Below are 22807 nucleotides of genomic sequence, written 5' to 3' on the forward strand. Positions count from 1 at the left end.
CCCGTTGGAAAATATAAATGGACTGTTTATTAATGTGAATCACATTTTTAATGCCTGGTCTACGGTATCCGGAAGGATGCTGTGGTGAGCCATGACCAGCCTTTCAATGCACTAAATGGCACTTCATGTCTACTGTCTAATGCCTCTCCTTCGTTGAAAGTGTATTATGTTGGTAGATTGTATTTATCGATGACAAGTCAGTATAGTAACATGAAGGATAACAGATGCTGTACACTGTTGAAATAATATAACATCACACTGCTGATAGAAATATAATGTAATGACAGCTGTCTTGTTTTGGTTGAGAAATCTATTTTCGTTTGTTTTGCCTGACTTCTTTCCGTCGGAGGCCGGTAAAACATGCACAAACACTACGCTGATACGACGCTCACGAACATTTCCTGCCGCATCTCATAATCCAGACCAAACTCACTCGGAAAGTGGACACATTTTTCCCTCTTGCTCTACGAGACCTCACCATTTCCTCAAGTTATTTTAAGCCAAACAGGAAATCAGTTCCAGGTAACCTATTGCTAATGATTATTGTTTGTTTTAATGATGCTTGTAACACGGTCTGTAAACCAACACATTCCAGGATGAAACCGCACTGGTTTCCGCGGCCTGGTTTTGTTGTTCCCCAGCTAGTTAGCTGTTAGCCAGTTAGCAACACATCTCCCGTCAAAACCCGTTTGTGTAGCTAGCTGGCTAACATGCTAACTTTATTTCAGGGTCACGGTTGAAGTGTGACTTTTATTTCATAGTTAGCCAGCTGCCGACTCATCGTGAGTAAAATGACTGTACCAAGGAAATAGCTAACCGGCTGCTCATTGTTTAGCCACAGATAGGTTAGTTATACAGCATATCTAGGTAGCTAAACCGCAATATTATGACTAACCGTTGCTAAACTTCCCGGCTACCGGTTTATGCAAACAGTTAATCCCTTGAACAAACCTACAGTGTCATTGCGCAAAATGGTACGCAGCATCATCTGGATATTTGTGCAACAAAAATTCAACCTTCAGCTACAATTTCTGCCAAGCCGTCCACGCATGCACCTACGCGTGACTCGTGATAAATTCAACGTAGGCACCACACAGAACGCACTGCAACGCAAGGCAAACGCATTGTTCATCCCGCTATCATCAAGAAGGCGAGGTCAGTAACGTAAACTCGTACATCGCCTTGGTCTGTACAATTGCCCTTATTTTAGCTCCCCAAAAACGTAATACTTCCAGATCAACTGTATTTGCAATACCATTGTAAAGCACAACTCCTCCCCTTTCCAACAAAATCAATTGCATGGCATAATTCAAGCAGGCAATGAGCTCCGTCTGGTCTTTTTAAAAATGGCGGGTGGGGAAGCGAAACTAATGGGTGATGGTGAGGACAGATGTCTTGTGGGAAAATTGCTTTTTTCACTCGATCTGTCCAACTTATCACCTTATCGCCTCTAAAATGTAAATAAAACACTATAAAGAGTTTATATAATGTGTCATTACATACCTATTTGAAGGTTTGTGTCGAATTTGAATCGGGTTTTTAGGGCGGCGCTAAAGTGATCTTAGAAGTAAACAGCGGCTTTGAGAATGATGATCGCATGCAATGATGATGAAAAAAATGACTAGGTATCCCCCTTACCCCGTCACTGTCCATTTCTTGTTTTTAAAGGATGAGAGAAGTGCTACACCTGGTGGAGAGAGATTGTAAGACAGAAATAGTTGCTTTATGCGTGCTGTACGTTACGACATGACACATCAAGATGTAATGGAGGACTGGTTGCAATGCCTCCCCCTGCCATATCTTCGACACTCTTCCCCCTTCGACTCTCTTCTCTGCCTCCACATAGGAGATCTGCTGCACAGCCCTGATCCTTGACACCTCGACCTCCCTAACAGGGCACTCACGGAAGTATGAACCCCACCACAATTGCAACATTTTCCATTCACAGATTCTTCAATATCATACTTCTCCCATCTGCAAACATTTGATCATATCCTTTACAATTCCCCCCGACTGTAATGGTTTGGACATCAAATCAAAATCAAATCAAATTTTATTTGTCACATACACATGGTTAGCAGATGTTAATGCGAGTGTAGCGAAATGCTTGTGCTTCTAGTTCCGACAATGCAGTAATAACGAGCAAGTAATCTAACTAACAATTCCAAAAAAACTACTGTCTTATACACAGTGTAAGGGGATAAAGAATATGTACATAAGGATATATGAATGAGTGATGGTACAGAGCAGCATAGGCAAGATACAGTAGATGATATCGAGTACAGTATATACATATGAGATAAGTATGTAAACCAAGTGGCTCTTACCGGTTATCTCACATATCCAAGCTTCACATGTCCAGGTAGAGTCTCCTCAAACAACAATAATATCCACAGGCTTTTCCCCTTCCTTCCATTCACGGGTCAGGTGACGTGCACTGACCAATCCTGGGTCTCGTCAGCTATATCCTCCTTTTGCAGGCTCCGAAGATCAATACAGGTTACTTCTGACGTAGGTTCACCTTTCCCACTGCTTTCTTCACAGTCCTCGGTATTACAAATGGATTTCCCAAATGAACCTCCTTGTCCAAAACAATGCAGTCCGATAAGAAATGTGTTATTGGACCGGTCCTTGTCTTCTTCTACAAGTTTGGGCCGTTTTTGTTTCCATTCTTTGATTTCACTAGTTTCCATTCGTTATCACACACTTCACTTGTCACACTTTCAGATTCAAGCACAGTCTCCTTTTCCGTCTTACTCACTTCTTGGATCGGTTGTTGTCATTGGATCTTTTGGAATCCTTCAGAATAAGAGTCCTGTTATGTATACCAAACATTATGGAATCCTTCAGAATAAGAGTCCCGTCATGTTTACCAAACATTATGGATAAACTGAAGAGGATGCATGTCTCTCCGCCCTAATAATGGGAGTGGTTGTCCACAAAGCGTCTGTCTTGCTCTCTGAACTGGTGGCCTCATCTCATTATTGTAATCCGTTTTTGAATATTTTTTGAAGTGAAAATTCTTTGATTTCACTAGTTTCCATTCGTTATCACACACTTCACTTGTCACACTTTCAGATTCAAGCACAGTCGCCTTTTCCGTCTTACTCACTTCTTGGATCGGTTGTTGTCATTGGATCTTTTGGAATCCTTCAGAATAAGAGTCCCATCATGTTTACCAAACATTATGGATAAACTGAAGAGGATGCATGTCTCTCCGCCCTAATAATGGGAGTGGTTGTCCACAAAGCGTCTGTCTTGCTCTCTGAACTGGTGGCCTCATCTCATTATTGTAATCCGTTTTTGAATATTTGATGAAGGTTGTTGAGATCAACTGCCTGTATTCAATGGAGAGATATGCTATGCTACTAGCCTCATGCTATGAATATGCATAGCCATCTCAAGCATTTTTTTCTCCTAAAAGTAGCGTGTCCCGAATGTCACGTGTCCTAGTTTTATATCAGTACAGTCATAACGACTTAAGCATTACGAAACTTTTATTTGATCAAATTCATCTAGTGTAGCAATTAAGTCATTGCTTTTGTTGTTGACCAAATTCGACTCACTCTCATTGACCTCCATACAAAACTCCCTGCTTGGTGGGTGAAACAACAAGAAAACGCCCCCTGCTGGAGGGAGACAGATTTGCAGCCGAGTTGGGCCTCTCTTCCTCTCTGTGTATACTTTATAAATGAATATTTAGTGCTGAATTATCGATACATTTTATACTTGTTATCATACAAAGAATAATTACATATTTTATATAAGATAATAAGTTTTTGTTTATTTGAATCCTAAATGGTCAACAATGTTTGTGTGTACTCTTATCTTGTGTACGTTGTGCTGCAGTAAAAGGTCCATTCTACTCAGGAACACTTCTAGTCTCCAAGTCCACTGAGTTTACACCCCCAGGAACACTTCTAGTTTCCAAGTCCACTGAGTTTACACCCCCAGGAACACTTCTAGTCTCCAAGTCCACTGAGTTTACACCCCCAGGAACACTTCTAGTCTCCAAGTCCACTGAGTTCAGGAAGACTTCCAGCCACCCAAGTCATCTCTGCTACCGCTGGCCATGCGGTAGCAGAGATGACCTGGGTGGCTGGAGTCTTTGACAATTTTTAGGACCTTCCTCTGACACCGCCTGGTATAGAGGTCCTGGATGGCAGGAAGCTTCGGCCCCAGTGATATACTGGGTCAGATGCACTACCCTTTGTAGTGCCTTGCGGTCGGATGCCAAGCAGTTGCCATACCAAGCGGTGATGCAGCCAGTAAAGATGCTCTCAGTGGTGCAGCTGTAGAACTTTTTGAAGATCTGAGGGCCTCATGCCAAATCTTTTCAACCTCCTGAGGGGGGAGAGGTATGGTCGTGCCCTCGTCACCACTGTGTTGGTGTGTTTGGACTAGAGGTTGACCGATTATGATTTTTCAACACCGATACTGATTATTGGAGGACCAAAAAAGCCAATACCGATTAACATTAATAAAATCAATTTAGCCTCAAGTAAATAATGAAACATGTTCAATTTGGTTTAAATAATGCAAAACAAAGTGTTGGAGAAGAAAGTAAAAGTGCAATATGTGCTATGTAAGAAAGCTAACGTTGAAGTTCCTTGCTCAGAACATGAGAACATATGAAACCTGGTGGTTCATTTTAACATGAGTCTTCAATATTCCCAGGTAAGAAGTTTTAGGTTGTAGTTATTACTAGCTAGCCATTTCACTTCAGTTACACCAGCCTCATCTCGGGAGTTGATAGGCTTGAAGTCATAAACAGCGCAATGCTTGACGCACAACTTCGCTGCTGGCAAAACGCACAAAAGTACTGTTTGAATTCATGTTTACGCGCCGCGCCTGCTTCTGCCTACCACCGCTCAGGTTGATACTTGTATGCTTGTATGCTCAGTCAGATTATATGCAACGCAGGACACACTAGATAATATCTGATAATATCATCAACCATGTGTAGTTAACTAGTGATTATGATTGATTCTTTTTTATAAGTTTAATGCTAGCTAGCAACTTACCTTGGCTTACTGCATTCGCGTAACAGGCAGTCTCCTTGTGGAGTGCAACGAGAGAGAGGCAGGTCGTTATTGCTTTGGACTAGTTAACTGTAAGATTGCAAGATTGAATCCCCCGAGCCGACAAGTTGAAAATCTGTCTTCTGCCCCTGAACGAGAAAGCTAACCCACCGTTCCTAGGTCGTTATTGAAAATGTGTTCTTAACTGACTTGCCGAGTTAAATAAAGGTATAAAAACAAATACCGATTTCCGATTGTTATGAAAACTTGAAATCGGCCCTAATTAATCGGCCATTCCGATTAATCGGTCGACCTCTAGTTTGGACCATGATAGTTCTTTAGTGATGTGAACATAGAGGAACTTGAAGCTCTCGACCCCTCCCCTACAGACCCGTCAATGTGAATGGTGGCGTGCTTGGCCCTTCGTTTCCTGTAGTTCGTTTCCTGCGCCTTTTGTCTTGTTGAGGGAGAGGTTTTTGTCCTGGCACCACGCTGTGTCTTGTCGGCAACACTTAATGGTGACTCACCTAGCTGTATAGGGCCATAAGCAAACAAGAAAATGCTCATCCACAGACCGCACACCTAGTGGTCAGTTTTACCTAATTTCTACCAGCATGCACCTGTGCAAAACTCGAAATCACCTTTTACTACACACACAGAGACACATACGAAGCTCTGCCTCGCTCTCTGTTTGGCAAATCATCCTCCCGATTCCTGCTTACAAGCAAAAACTCAAACAGGAAGTACCAGTGACTCGCTCAATACAGAAGTGGTCCGACAAAGCGGATGATAAGCTACACGACTGTTTTGCTAACACAGACTGGAATATGTTCCCGGGAATCATCTGATGGCATTGAGGAGTACACCACATCAGTCACCGGCTTCATTAATAAGTGCATCGATGATTTTGTCCCCACAGTGACTGTACGTACATATCCCAACCAGAAGCCAGGGATTACAGGCAACATCTGCACTGAGCTAAAGGCTAGAGCTTCCGCTTTCAAGGAGCGGGACACTAATCTGTACACTTATAAGAAACCCCGCTATGCCCTCCGACGAACCATAAAACAGGCAAAGCGTTAATACAGGATCAAGTTTGAATCCTACTACACCGGGTCTGTCGCTCGTTGGATGTGGCAGCGCTTGCAAACTATCACAGATTACAAAGCGAAACCCAGCCATGAGCTGCCCAGTGACACAGACGTACCAGAAGAGCTAAATGCCTTCTATGCTCACTTCGAGGCAAGCAACACTGAGTTGAGCATAGAAGGCATTTAGCTCTTCTGGTACGTCTGTGTCACTGGGCAGATCGTGGCTGGGTTTCGCTTTGTAATCTGTGATAGTTTACAAGCGCTGCCACATCCAACACATAATTAAACCAAACAATTCTAAACTACTTTTAACAATTAAGACTGAAAATGATACAAAAACACGTTGACTTGAATAACGATGCAGATACAAAGTTTGTTAACAGAATGACGGTTTGTGTCGTTCTGTGTGGAAATGGTTAGAAGTAGGCCTTGTGCATAGAGTTGTATGGTTTGTTTTAACGTTGTAGAATGTTCAGTGGAAACAGTGTTTGTGCTCCTTGGAGTTGTATGGATTGTTTAACTTTGCATTCATTGGTTTTTCATAAATTTTTAAAGTGACAACTCTGTGTCAGCATCAATCTGTTACCTTGGAATTGCCCCTAATCTATTCAGCATGAATAGCCAGGCGATTTTGAGGTAAGAAAATGCTTGTGTTGCTTATAGGGTGATGTTTGAATCGGCTACTGAGAATGGGGTGGTAATGTCAATCACTGAGTGTATCAGATATTAGTAATGAATTTGAAGTGAATATGCTTGTACTCAACAGCCAGTGTTTTTCGTTACTTAATGCCTAATCTGACTGGCTGTTGCCGTCAATCCTTTATTTATTTTATGGGAAAAGTTTTCCTGCTGGACGGGATGTGTGGTTAGCTAGCTTAGATACATGTTTGTCTTTTCTGGAGCTATACCACGATCTAGGTTTATGAAAATCACCCTGAACTCTTTCGGTCTTCTCTTCTTTTAGATCCACCTCTAGCCTACCATGTCTGAACCAGGTTGTGGTGTTCCAGCCCAGAGAAGCTCACAGCGGGGTCCAGAGTTGCTGTCAGTGAAGCTGGGGGACTGCAGTCAAACAGTGGAACTCAATGTGATTGTGAAAGAGGAGGAGGAGGAGAGAGAAATCAATGAGGGGGAGGAGGAAGAGCGAGAGGAGGACAGGGACTCTGTTGACTCAGGTAAATTCAGGCTAACATCCTCTCTGGTTCAGAGGTAAACAACCCAAAATAAGCATTGATTTTCTGGTTCATTAAGAAATGTAAACATGTGTTTTTGGTTGTTGAATAAAATGTTAATTCAGAATATTTAGGTAAGTTAGCAGGCTAACTCATTGATTCTGCTTTGTAGTATAACCCTCAGACTTCTGTATGTGTAAGAGGTGAGGCGAGTGCCCCCCAAAAAATGGCTACCAGTCAATTATTTGATTTCTGTGTGTGCCTCAGTGATGTCCTGTCCTTGACCCTGTATATGATTTGAATGTATGCTCCATGTCATTTTCTTAAGCATGTGAGATTGTATGTGAGAGCTGGCTTAGTGTGCAATGCATTGTAATTTGACAATTGGTTTCAGAGCTGGTCATGGGTGCATCTCAGCCACGCTCAAGATCCTAGACGATATCATAACCGCCATCGATAAGAGACAGTGGCTGCACAGTACTTCTCTGTATATATCAACGATGTCGCTCCAAATGCATGCTTTTCAACCGTTCGCTGCCCGCACCCGCCCGCCCGACTAGCATCACTACTCTGGACGGTCTTGACTTAGAATATGTGGACAACTACAAATACATAGATGTCTGGCTAGACTGTAAACTCTCCTTCCAAACTCATATCCAACATCTCCAAAATCAAATCTATTTCTATTTCGCAACAAAGCATCCTTCACTCACGCTGCCAAACTTACCCTAGTAAAACGGGCTATCCTACCGATCCTCAACTTCAGCGATGTCATCTACAAAATAGCTTCCAATACTCTACCCAGCAAACTGGATGCAGTCTATCACAGTGCCATCCGTTTTGTTACCAAAGCCCCTTATACCACCCACCATTGCGACCTGTATGCTCTCGTCGGCTGGCCCTCGCTACATATTCGTATGTAGCGACCCACTGGCTCCAGGTCATCTATAAATCTATCCTATGTAAAGCTCCACCTTACCTCAGTTTACTGGTCACGATAACAACACCCACCCATAGCACACGCTCCAGCAGGTATATCTCACTGGTCATCCCCAATGCCAGCACCTCCTTTGGCCGCCTTTCCTTCCAGTTCTCTGCTGCCAGTGACTGGAAAGAAATGCAAAAATCGCTGAAGCTGGAGACTTACATTTCCCTCACTAACTTTAAACATCAGCTATCTGAGCAGCTAACCGATCGCTGCAGCTGTACATAGTCCATCTGTAAATAGCCCATCCAATCTACCTACCTCATCCCCATATTGTTTTTATTTACTTTGCTGCTCTTTTGCACACCAGTATCACTACTTGCACATCATCATCTGCTCATCTATCACTCCAGTGTTAATCTGCTAAATTGTAATTACTTAGCTACTATGGCCTATTTATTCCCTTACCTCCTCACTGTATATAGACTTTCTTTTTTTCTATTGTGTTATTGACTGCACACTTTTTAAATGTTTTAATTTGATTTATTTCACCTATATTTAACCAGGTAGGCTAGTTGAGAACAAGATAAAGCGTAGCAGTTCGACACATACAACAACACAGAGTTACACATGGAATAAACAAAACAGTCAATAATACAGTAGAAGAAAAGAAAACAAAAAGTCTATATACAGTGAGTGCAAATGAGGTAAGTTAAGGAAATAAATAGGCCATGGTGGCAAAGTAATTACAATATAGCGATTAAACACTGGAATGGTAGATCGGCAGAAGATGAATGTGTAGGTTTGAGCAAAATAAATAAATACCAGTATGGGGATGAGGTAGGTAGATAGAGATGGGCTGTTTACAGATGGGCCATGTACCAGTGATCTGTAAGCTGCTCTGACAGCTGGTCTAAAAGCTAGTGAGGGAGATGTGAGGTAAGACATTTTTGCAATTCATTCCAGTCATGGGCAGCAGAGAACTGGAAGGAAAGACGACCAAAGGGGGCTTTGGGGGTGACAGTGAGATAAAACGGTGCTGCTATGGCACTGCTGATAGACTTTGCATGTAGATAACCTGTAGCCAGTTGAGGGCCAACCAACGAGAGCGTACAGGTCGCAATGGTGGGTAGTGTATGGGGCTTTGGTGACAAAACGGATGGCACTGTGATAGACTGCATCCAGTTTAATGAGTAGAGTGTTGGAGGTGTTGGAGGCTATTTTATAGATGACATCACCGAAGTCGAGGATCGGTAGGATGGTCAGTTTTACGAGGGTATGTTTGGCAGCATGAGTGAAGGATGCTTTGTTGCGATATAGGAAGCCGATTATAGATTTAATGTTGGATTGGAGATGCTTAATGTGAGTCTGGAAGGAGAGTTTACAGTCTAACCAGACACCCAGGTATTTGTAGTTGTCCACGTATTCTAAGTCAGAGCCGTCCAGAGTAGTGATGCTGCACGGGCGAGCAGGTGCGGGCAGTGATCTATTGAATAGCATGAATTTAGTTTTACTTGCGTTTTAAGAGCAGTTGGAGGCCACGGAAGGAGAGTTGTATTTAAGAGCAGTTGGAGGCCACGGAATAGAGAGTTGTATGGCTTTGAAGCTCATCTGGATAAAGTTAAAACTGTATTTTTTTGAAGAATTTACAATTTATGGAAAAAGATATTTCAAACTTTTTACTCAAATCTGCAAAATTATTCAGTCCTACTTTCCAAGAAGCTAGCCAGAAATTGAGTTGATGGAAAATTTAAAAAAAGTTGTAAATATATACTCATCTTCAAGAAGCTAGCCAGAAACTAGCCAGAAGCTAGCCAAGCTCCAAGAAGCTAATCCAGAAGCTAATCCAGAAGCTAATCGGTAGCTAGTTCAGAAGCTAGTTAGCTTCTTTACTGGCAAATCGTTAGTATTCAGCGAACTACGGTTTGTGGTCATCAGCTATCCTTTAGCTCGAAAATCTATCGCCAGTTTTGTACGGCGCGGCTCGGAACGGAACATACCGGACCAATTTTTCTCTCCATGTCCCTGGATTTCAACCGCTCTCTGGACAATCATACCTGGATCTCACAGCTAGCTAGCTGCTATCCGTGTGACTATTCCGGAGCAAACATCAATTATTCCGGAGCTAGCCAGCTCCGTCAATCACTCCTGAGTTCCATCAATCACTCCTGGGTCACCAATCCGGACCCGTTTTGCTGCCTACGCGGAGCCCCACCGGGCCTTCACAACTGACTGCCGACGTTATCTACCCGAAGGAGTTATCCGGCTGGCTCCTCCGTCGCGACGTTACCTGAACGCCCATCTGCGGCCTGCTAACCGTTAGCTGTCTTATCGGCTGCTATCTGAATAGATAATCGGACAATTTATTTATTTTTATTATTATTATGTTTTCTTCTTGGACCTGTATAACTATATCTATTGTTTTTATTTTTTTGTTGTTGTGTGATTTGGATTAATCCCCTCTACCACACGGAACCCCACTAATCTACTGACGGAACGCAAGAGGTGGCTAATAACAGACCTCCATCCTATGCTAGCTTGCTACCGATGGCCTGGCTAGCTGTCTAAATCGCCGTGACCCCCAACCAACCTCTCCACTCACTGGACCCTTTTGATCACTCGACTAAGCATGCCTCTCCTTAATGTCAATATGCTTTGTCCATTGCTGTTCTGGTTAGTGTTTATTGGCTTATTTCACTGTAGAGCCTCTAGTCCAGCTCACTATACCTTATCCAACCTATTAGTTCCACCACCCACACATGCAATGACATCTCCTGGTTTCAATGATGTTTCTAGAGACAATATCTCTCTCTTCATCACTCAATACCTAGGTTTACCTCCACTGTATTCACATCCTACCATACCTTTCTTTGTCTGTACATTATACCCTGATGCTATTTTATCGCCCCCAGAAACCTCCTTTTACTCTCTGTTCCAGACGTTCTGGACGACCAATTCTTATTGCTTTTAGCCGCACCCTTATTCTACTCCTCCTATGTTCCTCTGGCGATGTAGAGGTGAATCCAGGCCCTGCAGTGCCTAGCTCCACTCCTACTCCCCAGGCGCTCTCTTTTGACGACTTCTGTAACCGTAATAGCCTTGGTTTCATGCATGTTAACATTAGAAGCCTCCTCCCTAAGTTTGTTCTATTCACTGCTTTAGCACACTCTGCCAACCCGGATGTCCTAGCTGTGTCTGAATCCTGGCTTAGGAAGACCACCAAAAATTCTGACATTTTAATTCCAAACAATTTCAGACAAGATAGAACTGCCAAAGGGGGCGGTGTTGCAATCTACTGCAAAGATAGCCTGCAGAGTTCTGTCCTACTATCCAGGTCTGTTCCCAAACAATTTGAACTTCTACTTTTAAAAATCCACCTCTCTAAAAACAAGTCTCTCACCGTTGCCGCCTGCTATAGACCACCCTCTGCCCCCAGCTGTGCTCTGGACACCATATGTGAACTGATTGCCCCCCCATCTATCTTCAGAGCTCGTGCTGCTAGGCGACCTAAATTGGAACATGCTTAACACCCCAGCCATCCTACAATCTAAACTTGATGCCCTCAATCTCACACAAATTATCAATGAACCTACCAGGTACCTCCCCAAAGCCTTAAACACAGGCACCCTCATAGATATCATCCTAACCAACTTGCCCTCTAAATACACCTCTGCTGTCTTCAACCAAGATCTCAGCGATCACTGCCTCATTGCCTGCATCCGTAATGGGTCAGCGGTCAAACGACCTCCACTCATCACTGTAAAACGTTCCCTGAAACACTTCAGCGAGCAGGCCTTTCTAATCGACCTGGCCGGGGTATCCTGGAAGGATATTGATCTCATCCCGTCAGTAGAGGATGCCTGGATATTTTTTTTAAATGCCTTCCTAACCATCTTAAACAAACATGCCCCATTCAAGAAATTTAGAACCAGGAACAGATATAGCCCTTGGTTCTCCCCAGACCTGACTGCCCTTAACCAACACAAAAACATCCTATGGCGTTCTGCATTAGCATCGAACAGCCCCCGTGATAGGCAGCTGTTCAGGGAAGCTAGAAACCATTATACACAGGCAGTTAGAAAAGCCAAGGCTAGCTTTTTCAAGCAGAAATTTGCTTCCTGCAACACTAACTCAAAAAAGTTCTGGGACACTGTAAAGTCCATGGAGAATAAGAACACCTCCTCCCAGCTGCCCACTGCACTGAAGATAGGAAACACTGTCACCACTGATAAATCCACCATAATTGAGAATTTCAATAAGCATTTTTCTACGGCTGGCCATGCTTTCCACCTGGCTAGTCCTACCCCAGTCAACAGCACTGCACCCCCAACAGCAACTCCCCCAAGCCTTCCCCATTTCTCCTTCTCCCAAATCCGTTCAGCTGATGTTCTGAAAGAGCTGCAAAATCTGGACCCCTACAAATCAGCCGGGCTAGACAATCTGGACCCTTTCTTTCTAAAATTATCTGCCGAAATTGTTGCCACCCCTATTACTAGCCTGTTCAACCTCTCTTTCGTGTCGTCTGAGATTCCCAAAGATTGGAAAGCAGCTGCGGTCATCCCCCTCTTCAAAGGGGGGGACACTCTTGACCCAAACTGCTACAGACCTATATCTATCCTACCATGCCTTTCTAAGGTCTTCGAAAGCCAAGTCAACAGATTACCGACCATTTCGAATCTCACCATACCTTCTCTGCTATGCAATCTGGTTTCAGAGCTGGTCATGGGTGCACCTCAGCCACGCTCAAGGTCCTAAACGATATCTTAACCGCCATCGATAAGAAACATTACTGTGCAGACGTATTCATCGATCTGGCCAAGGCTTTCGACTCTGTCAATCACCACATCCTCATCGGCAGACTCGACAGCCTTGGTTTCTCAAATGATTGCCTCGCCTGGTTCACCAACTACTTCTCTGATAGAGTTCAGTGTGTCAAATCGGAGGGTCTGCTGTCCGGACCAGCAGCAAGAGCAACATCATTGATGTATACAGAAAAGAGAGTCGGCCCGAGAATTGAACCCTGTGGCACACCCATAGAGACTGTCAGAGGTCCGGACAACAGGCCCTCCGATTTGACACACTGAACTCTATCAGAGAAGTAGTTGGTAAACCAGGCGAGGCAATCATTTGAGAAACCAAGGCTGTCAAGTCTGCCAATAAGAATGTTGTGATTGACAGAGTCGAAAGCCTTGTTTATTCCATGTGTAACTCCGTGTTTTTGTTTGTGTCGCACTGCTTTGCTTTATCTTGGCCAGCTCGCAGTTGTAAATGAGAACTTGTTCTCAACTAGCTTACCTGGCTAAATAAAGGTGAAATAAAAAAAATGCATTCTAATTTGACATTGTAATTTGACAATGGCATTATCTATGTGCGATGCAATGCAACAAGCCCCTTGCAAAGTATTTCTTTCAGTACTCTGTTAATCCTAGTGACTGTTGAATCCTACATTGTTAACCTTAAAGCCTTTGTTCCTCTGTCTGTTTCATAACCTATATCTGTTCATATTCTTACAGGAGAGATCCCCAACCCAGTCAACGAGCCCACTTCCACAGAATCAATACTACCACCTGGTTGTGGGAGTTACCCCTGTCCTCAATGTGAGAAGAGTTTCAGTTCCTCAACTAACCTAAAGAATCATCAAAGAGTACACACTGGAGAAAAACCTTTTGACTGCTCAGCATGTGGGAAGAGTTTCAGTGAGAAAGTAAACCTTAAGAGACATGAGAGAGTACATAGTGGAGAGAAGCCTTACCACTGCACCCAATGTGAGAAGAGCTTCAATCATTCTGGAAGCCTTAAGGAACATGAGAGAATACATACAGGGGAGAAGCCGTACCACTGCTCTCTGTGTGGAAAGAATTTTCGTGTCGCAGGAGGCCTAAAGAATCATCAGAGATCACACAGTGGAGAGAAGCCTTACCACTGCACTCAGTGTGGGGAGGGATTCACTCAGCTAAGAAATCTTAAAAATCATGAGAGAATACCCATTGGAGGGAAGCCTGCCTGTGCTTTCAATGTAATTGTCCAAGAGGAGGAGGGTGAGAGGGACATCAATGTGGAGGAAAAGAGAGAAGTTGAGGGAGAGGAAGACAAAAGTGGTGTAGTAGACAGTGCATGTCAGAGCAAAAATCAAACCATGAGGTCGAAGGAATTGTCCGTAGAGCTCCGTGACAGGATTGTGTCGAGGCACAGATCTGGGGAAGGGTACCAAAAAATTTCTGCAGCATTGAAGGTCCCCAAGAACACAGTGGCCTCCATCATTCTTAAATGGAAGAAGTTTGGAACCACCAAGACTCTTCCTAGAGCTGGCCGCCCGGCAAAACTGAGCAATCGGGGAGAAGGGCCTTGGTCTGGGAGGTGACCAGAACGTTACGGTAACCGTATTACCGCAACACCGGGGTTCATGATGGCAGTCAAATTCCACGTGACCGTTTAGTCAAAGTAATTAGGCTTCTCCGAGCTCTGATGCAGCTGATGGTCATTAGTAGCCTACCAAACTTGCTTAAAAACCTCTAGTGACACCCCATCCCGTGAACGGGACCGTTGTCATCATCTGACACTAATTAGCATAACGCAACGGACATAAATCTTCCTAGAAAATCTTCCTATTCATGAAAATCACAAGTGAAATATATTGGAACACAGCTTAGCCTTTTGTTAATCACCCTGTCATCTCAGATTTTCAAAATATGCTTTACAGCCAAAGCTAGACAAGCATTTGTGTAAGTTTATCGATAGCCTAGCATAGCATTATGCCTTGCTAGCAGCAGGCAACCTTGTCACGAAAATCAGAAAAGCAATCAAATTAAATCGTTTACCTTTGATGAACTTCGGATGTTTTCACTCATGAGACTCCCAGGTAGATAGCCAAAGTTCATTTTTTTCCCAAAAGATTATTTTTGTAGGCGAAATAGCTCCGTTTGTTTTTCACGTTTGGCTGAGAAATCGACCGGAAATTGCGGTCACAACAGCGCCGAAAAATATTCCAAATTAGCTCCATAATATCGACAGAAACATGGCAAACGTTGTTTAGAATCAATCCTCAAGGTGTTTTTCAAATATCTATTCGATAATATATCCCCCGGGACAATTGGTTTCTCAGTAGAAGCGATTGGAATAATGGCTACCTCTGTACTTTACGCAAGATTTTCTCCGGGAGCATCATGTGACCACTTGTGCAATGTAGCCCCCTACGGGTATTCTTCAACATAAATGCGTAAAACTACGTCACAATGCTGTAGACACCTTGGGGAATACGTAGAAAGCGTAAGCTGGTTCATAGCACATTCACAGCTCAATAGGGACTCATTGGCACGCAGCGCTTTCAAAATATGGGGCACTTCCAGATTGGATTTTTCTCAGGCTTTCGCCTGCAACATCAGTTCTGTTATACTCACAGAGAATATCTTTACAGTTTTGGAAACGTTAGTGTTTTCTATCCAAAGCTGTCAATTATATGCATATTCTAGCATCTTGCCCTGACAAAATATCCCGTTTAAAACAGGAACGTTTTTTTCCAAAAAATGAAAATACTGCCCGTAGAGTCGCAACAGGTTTTAACTGCCTGGTATTCAGCACTCTCTTGTCCCTCTAATCACTCTGGGATCATTACAAATGTAATCCAACATCTAATCAAACACTTCATGATAATGGTCCATTCTAAATCAAAACTAAACTAATTTCACACATTATTTTATAAATGTAAAGACAACTTTAAATCAAGAATAGTCTGATAGGTGACAAAGTTAGCTTGTGGATGATGTGTTGTCACTTGTGGATGATGTGTTGTCACTTGTGGATGATGTGTTGTCACTTGTGGATGATGTGTTTTCACTTGTGGATGATGTGTTTTCACTTGTGGATGATGTGTTTTCACTTGTGGATGATGTGTTTTCACTTGTGGATGATGTGGTCATGATGTGTTGTCACTTGTGGATGATGTGTTGTCACTTGTGGATGATGCCCAGCTCGTGCAGCAAGGCAAGAAACAGAAATGCCTTTTTGTTTGTGTGACTTTTTCAAATCATAGTCGCACACCTCATGAAGCCCAGCCCACAGGCCTTGTACTATGGGGGATAGTAGATTGACATAGGCAAGTGCTTTTGCTGTTTGTTAGGCCTACTCATCTTGTTGGTTGATGTAAAGTAGGCTAAATGTGGACCGTTCTAACTTCTTCAATATGCGCGTCGGAATTTGAAAAAAGAGGGGCTTGCGCAGTTTTTTTAATTAAATTTTTTACCTTTATTTAACTAGGCAAGTCAGTTAAGAACATTCTTATTTTCAATGACGGCCTAGGAACTGTGGGTTAACTGCCTGTTCAGGGGCAGAACGACAGATTTGTACCTTGTCAGCTCAGGGGTTTGAACTTGCAACCTTCCGGTTACTAGTCCAACGCTCTAACCACTAGGCTACCCATCCCCCCCGATGTATCGGTCTTCACTTGTAGCCTAGTTCTCAGCTGAAATTCTCGTGAGAAGGATCAGATCACGTGACGGGCGTTGGCTGATAGGAATGTAGATATCTGAGAGAGCCATGTGAGAGAAGTGCTTCCGCGAACGGCAGCTGGGAAAAGGGAATTATCACTGTTATATTCAGCCCAAGGGCACCGTGATGCATTTACGGCCAGACAAGGGGGGGGGATGTCGCCCGGGAAATTCAAGGCCTGATGAGAATATTATCAAGTGCTTGTCAAAATTTTGAATGAGAGACTGATGAAGTGTGTGCAGCTTGTGACTATTTTTCAAATCGTCATTAGAGTCCCATCATGCAGGCTTAGAATGTATTAAAAATCGGAACATATTGAAGCATATAGGAGGACAGGATTCTGTGTTAACCGCTCAACACAGTAGCCGCATGTGCGCACTTCCTTTTAAATTGTTTGTAGAAAATATCCTTGCTATTTTACTAAGCTGTGTTCAATTGTATTCGTCATACTATAAAATATTTTTTTAAATAATGCCACGGAATTCTAAGCAAATCTTGTCTGCTAAATGAACTAGTGTAGCCCACAGCCATATCAGGACCTAACACAACTTTTACAGAGTATGGTATTCTGTTCTTCTGACTACATTTTATTCATATCATGTTTCTTTAGACCTGTCTAAAATAAATAACGGGTTTATTGTGATGTAGACTACTACGTTAAATGGATGTATTAGACTTTTTAAAATGTAGATGTTCCAAAGGTCTACATCAGTGGTTTGTAGGCTGTGTGTGAAAGCCAGGAGATGCAAAATGTGTTTGTTAATTAACTATCAATTACCGTCTGACCGGCAGTTATTTGCTTGACAATCACCGGCTGACAAAATGTCATGACCACCACAGCCCTCACTCTGACAGAGCTCCAGACTTCCTCTGTGGAGATGGGAGAACCTTCCAGAAGGACAACCATCTCTGCAGCATTCAGGCCTTTATGGTAGAATGGCCAGACGGAAGCCACTCCTCAGTAAAACGCACATGACAGCCCGCTTGGAGTTTGCCAAAAGGCACCTAAAGGACTCTCAGACCATGAGAAACTAGATTCTCTAGTCTGATGAAAGGAAACCAGGCACCGCTCATCTCCTGGCCAATACCATCCATATGGTGAAGCATGGTGGTGGCAGCATGATGTTGTGGGTATGTTTTTCAGCGGGAGGGACAGGGAGACTAGTCAGGATCGAGGGAAGTTGAATGGCAGAACATATAGAGAGATCCTTGATGAAAACCTGCTGCAGAGCGCTCAGGACCTCAAACTGGGGTGAAGGTTCACCTTCCAACAAAACAACAACCCTAAGCACACATCCAAGAGAATGCAGGAGTGGCTTCGGGACAAGTCTCTGAATGTCCTTGAGTGGCCCAGCCAAAAGACCGGACATGAACCCGATCAAACATCTCTGGGGAGACCTGAAAATAGCTGTACAGCGACGCTCCCCATCCAACCTGACAGAGCTTGAGAGAATCTGCTGAGAAGAATGGGAGAAACTCCGGAAATACAGGTGTGTCAAGCGTGTAGCATCCTACCCAAGAAGATTTGAGGCTGTAATCTCTGCCAAAGGTGCTTCAACAAAGTACTGAGTTAAGGGTCTGAATACTTATGTAAATGTGATATTTCAGTTTTTTATTTGTAATAAATTAGCAAAAATGTCTAAACTATTCTTGTTTTGTCATTCTGGATTAGAGTATTGTGTGTAGATTGATGAGGGGGGGAAACTTTTTAATCCATTTTAGAATAAGGCTGTAATGTAACAAAATGTTTAAGAAGTTGTCTGAATACTTTCCAAATGCACTGTATATAGACAGGTGTATGCCTATCCAATTCATGTCCAATCAATCAAGTTGTAGAAACATTGATCAATGGAAACAGGAGGCACCTGAGCTCAATTTCAAGTCCCATAGGAAAGGGTCTGAATACTTATGTAAATAAGGTATCTGTTTTTTTATTTCATCCATTTGCAAAGGTTTCTAAAAAACCTGTTTTCGCTTTGTCATTATTGTGTCTAAATTGCTAGGAATTGTTTTATTTATCCATTTTAGAACAAGGCTGTAATGTAACAATGCAGTTAGATGCAGTTTATCATAGCGCAATGCTCTTTATTACGGGAGACAGTTTTAGTACTCATCACTGCATTCTCTACCAGTAAGTTGGTTGGCCCTCTGTGATGTCATCACTATCACTGCATTCTCTACCAGCAAGTTGGTTGGCCCTCTGTGATGTCATCGCTGCATTCTCTACCAGCAAGCCCTCTTGATGTTGACTACCAGCAAGTTGGTTACGTAGGTAAATAAATTGCTATGTTTTAATTTATAAAGCCCTTTTACAAAAAGTCTCACCGTAGCTAACCTGTTGACCACACCCGGTCTCAGGGATTGTTAACTCTGGAAACTCCTTTGGTCTCTACTGAGTTCGGTACATCAGCTTTTAGTCTTCTTGCACCTTATTTGTGGAACAGTCTTCAAAATGTTGTTAAATGTGATGTTTTGATGCTGCTAAGGGGTCATTCAGAAAGCTGATTGAGGACCGTATAACTGATTGTTTATTTCTGCTTGCATTTTGTATTTATACTGGGGGGAGAAATATTAACGCAACATGCAACTATTTCTAAGATTTTACTGAGTTACAGTTCATATAAGGAAAATCAGTCAATTGAAATAAATTCCTTTAGGCCCTAATCTATGGATTTCACATGACTGGGAACTGGAAGATGCTGTCGTATAAATCGAACATCCCAAACATGCTCAATGGGTGACGTGTCTGGTGAGAATGCAGGCCATGGAAGAACTGAGACATTTTCAGTTTCCAGGAATTGTGTGTATATGTAGCGGTCTTTTTATGTATCACAGAAGAAAAACCAAGAAATTAAGAGCGACACCAGAGCTGTCTATTTTGGGCTTTTACATAGATCTGCAATGGTATTATGAAAAGACGAGACAGGAATACATCAGTCTCCAAGGCACCATATGACGAGTTGTTCTTTCTCTACATCTCCCATAATGCAATGCTAACATACGTCGGCAGCTCAGCAAACCATCTGCATCACAGAAGGACATGCTAGCTAGCAACTGCAATACTTTTCAGCACTCTGTAAAACTATATCAATAACGATACATTTCTGAAAGTTCCATAGTTTCAATCGTCTCACACTCCCATATAACAATACCCATAGCATTAACATTGGGATGCTTAATTTATTTAAATTTGTGGACTTCTACACAAGGAGTAATCTGCGACACATACCTTTCTCAGTGTTTTCTCAGACTGAGGAGAACGGGAACTACGGGTAGTGTCAGGGTGTTAGTAAGTGACGTAAGCACCCAGATGAAATAAAATACATTCCATGACATAAAAATAGTAGATGTTAATATCAACCTCTACAGGATTGGTGGGTCCCCCTCGGGACGGTTGAGCTAACGTAGGCTAATGCGATTAGCATGAGGTTTTAAGTAACAAGACCATTTGCCAGGACATAGACATATCTGATATTGGCAGAAAGCTGAAATTCTTTCTAATCTAACTGCACTGTCCCATTTACAGTAGCTATTACAGTGAAATAATACCATGCTATTGTTTGAGGAGAGTGCACAGTTATGAACTTGAAAAGTAATTAATAAACCAATTAGGCACATTTGGGCAGTCTTGATACATTTTGAACATAAGTGCAATGGTTCATTGGATCAGTCTAAAACTTTGCACCTACACTGCTGCCATGTAGTGTCCAAAAGCTAAATTGTGCCTGGGCTGGAATAATACATTATGGCCTTTCTCTTGCATTTCAAAGATGATGGTACAAAAAATACAAAAAATGCATGTTTTTTTCTGTGTATTATCTTTTACCAGATCTAATGTGTTATATTCTCCTACATTCATTTCACATTTCCACAAACTTCAAAGTGTTTCCTTTCAAATGGTATCAAGAATATGTATATCCTTGCTTTAGGTCCTGAGCTACACGTTAGATTTGGGTATGTCATTTTCGGCCAAAAATTCAAAAAGGGTCCGATTCTAAAGAGATTTTTTTTATAAACTGAAGCTACTTCCTTAACATTAACAGGCAGTACTCCAGCTAACATTAACAAGCAGTACTACTGTAGCTACTTCCTTAACATTAACAAGCAGTACTACTGTAGCTACTTCCTTAACTACTTCCTTAACATTAACAAGCACTACTACTATAACATTAACAAATACTACTGTAGCTACTTCTTAACATTAACAAGCAACATTAACATTAACAGGCAGCACTACTACATTAACAGGCAGTACTACTGAAGCTACTTCCTTACCATTAACAGGCAGTACTACTGAAGCTACTTCCTTAACATTAACAAGCAGTACTACTGTAGCTACTTCCTTACCATTAACAGGCAGTACTACTGAAGCTACTTCCTTAACATTAACAAGCAGTACTACTGTAGCTACTTCCTTAACATTAACAAGCAGTACTACTGTACCTACTTCCTTAACATCAGGCAGTACTACTGTAGCTGCTTCCTTAACATTAACAAGCAGTACTACTGTAGCTACTTCCTTAACATTAACAGGCAGTACTACTGTAGCTACTTACTACTTACCATTAACAGGCAGTACTACTGAAGCTACTTCCTTACCATTAACAGGCAGCTACTACTTCCTTAACATCAGGCAGTACTACTGTAGCTACTTCCTTAACATTAACAATCAGTACTACTGTAGCTACTTCCTTAACATTAACAAGCAGTACTACTGTAGCTACTTCCTTAACATTAACAGGCAGTACTACTGTAGCTACTTCCTTACCATTAACAGGCAGTACTACTTAACATTCAGGCAGTACTACTGTAGCTACTTCCTTAACATTAACAGGCAGTACTACTGTAGCTACTTCCTTAACATTAACAAGCAGTACTACTGTAGCTACTTCCTTAACATCAGGCAGTACTACTGTAGCTACTTCCTTAACATCAGGCAGTACTACTGTAGCTACTTCCTTAACATCAGGCAGTACTACTGTAGCTACTTCCTTAACATCAGGCAGTACTACTGTAGCTACTTCCTTAACATCAGGCAGTACTACTGTAGCTGCTTCCTTAACATCAGGCAGTACTACTGTAGCTGCTTCCTTAACATTAACAAGCAGTACTACTGTAGTGACTTCCTTAACATTAACAGACCGTATTACCGTAGCGACTTCCTTAACATTAACAGGTAGTACTACTGTAGCTACTTCCTTAACATTAACAGGTAGTACTAGTAGTTCAATAAATGAAATAGAAACCAAAAGTAAAGTTCCTGACTCCTCCTTCAGTCTGAATTTGGAACATTCCTGTTCGCGGGCTTGGGCCTCTGACCCTTAACCTGGATGTTATTTTCTGTGTTGTGTACTATTCTAATCATTTTAAGTTTGATGGACTAGCCATTTTAACTCTCCTACATACAGATCCTTGCGACATGTTGCCGTGCATTGTCATGCTGAAACATGAGGTGATGGCCGACGGATGAATGGCTCAGCAATGGGCCTTGGGATCTCGTCACGGTATCTCTGAACATTCAAATTGCCATCTATAAAATGCAATTTTGTTCATTGTCTGTAGTTTATGCCTGCCCGTACCATAACCCCAATGCTAACATGGGGCACTCTGTTCACAACGTTGACATCAGAAAACCAAACCACTCGTCCACATGACACCATACACGTGGCCTGCGGATGTGAGGCTGTTTGGACCAGGCTGTTTGGACATACTGCCAAATTCTCTAAAACGACATTGGCGGTTTATGGTATAGAAATTAGCATTTGTTTCTCTGGCAACAGCTCTGGTGGACATTCCTGCAGTCATCATGCCAATTGCACGCTACCTCAAAACAGTGGCCTTTTATTGTCCACAACACAATAATGATGTAATGATAATGCTGTTTAATCTGATTCTTGATATTCCACACCTGTCCGGTAGATGGATTATCTTGGCAAAAGAGAAATGCTCACTAACAGGGATGTAAACAAATTTGTGCACAACATTTTGAGAGAAATAAGCTTTTGGTGCTTATGGAACATTTCTGGGATCTTTTATTACAGCTCAGGAATCATGGGACCAACACTTTACACGTTGCGTTTATATTTTTGTTTAGTGTATGTTGGCTAGACCTTC

General features: G+C 42.4%; 1 protein-coding gene across 1 annotated transcript; it reads left to right on the forward strand.

Annotated features, from left to right (window-relative positions):
- Nucleotides 1-371: 371 nt before the first annotated feature.
- On the forward strand, nucleotides 372-18936 carry LOC121845783 (zinc finger protein with KRAB and SCAN domains 7-like). Its single transcript, XM_042317694.1, has 4 exons — nucleotides 372-522; nucleotides 7077-7287; nucleotides 13723-14359; nucleotides 18924-18936. The coding sequence occupies exons 2-4, from the start codon at nucleotides 7095-7097 to the stop codon at nucleotides 18934-18936; spliced, it is 843 nt and encodes a 280-aa protein (XP_042173628.1). The 5' UTR covers nucleotides 372-522; nucleotides 7077-7094.
- The last annotated feature ends 3871 nt before the right edge of the window (nucleotides 18937-22807 follow it).

Source organism: Oncorhynchus tshawytscha, unplaced genomic scaffold (assembly GCF_018296145.1).
Source record: "Oncorhynchus tshawytscha isolate Ot180627B unplaced genomic scaffold, Otsh_v2.0 Un_contig_3872_pilon_pilon, whole genome shotgun sequence".
NCBI classification, from domain to species: Eukaryota; Metazoa; Chordata; class Actinopteri; order Salmoniformes; family Salmonidae; genus Oncorhynchus; species Oncorhynchus tshawytscha.

Coding starts and splice junctions, on each gene's coding strand:
- LOC121845783 (XM_042317694.1), top strand. CDS start 7,095: ATGTCTGAACCAGGTTGTGGTGTTCCAGCCCAGAGAAGCTCACAGCGG. Junction 7,288..13,722: donor CAGGGACTCTGTTGACTCAG/GTAAATTCAGGC, acceptor ATATTCTTACAG/GAGAGATCCCCAACCCAGTC.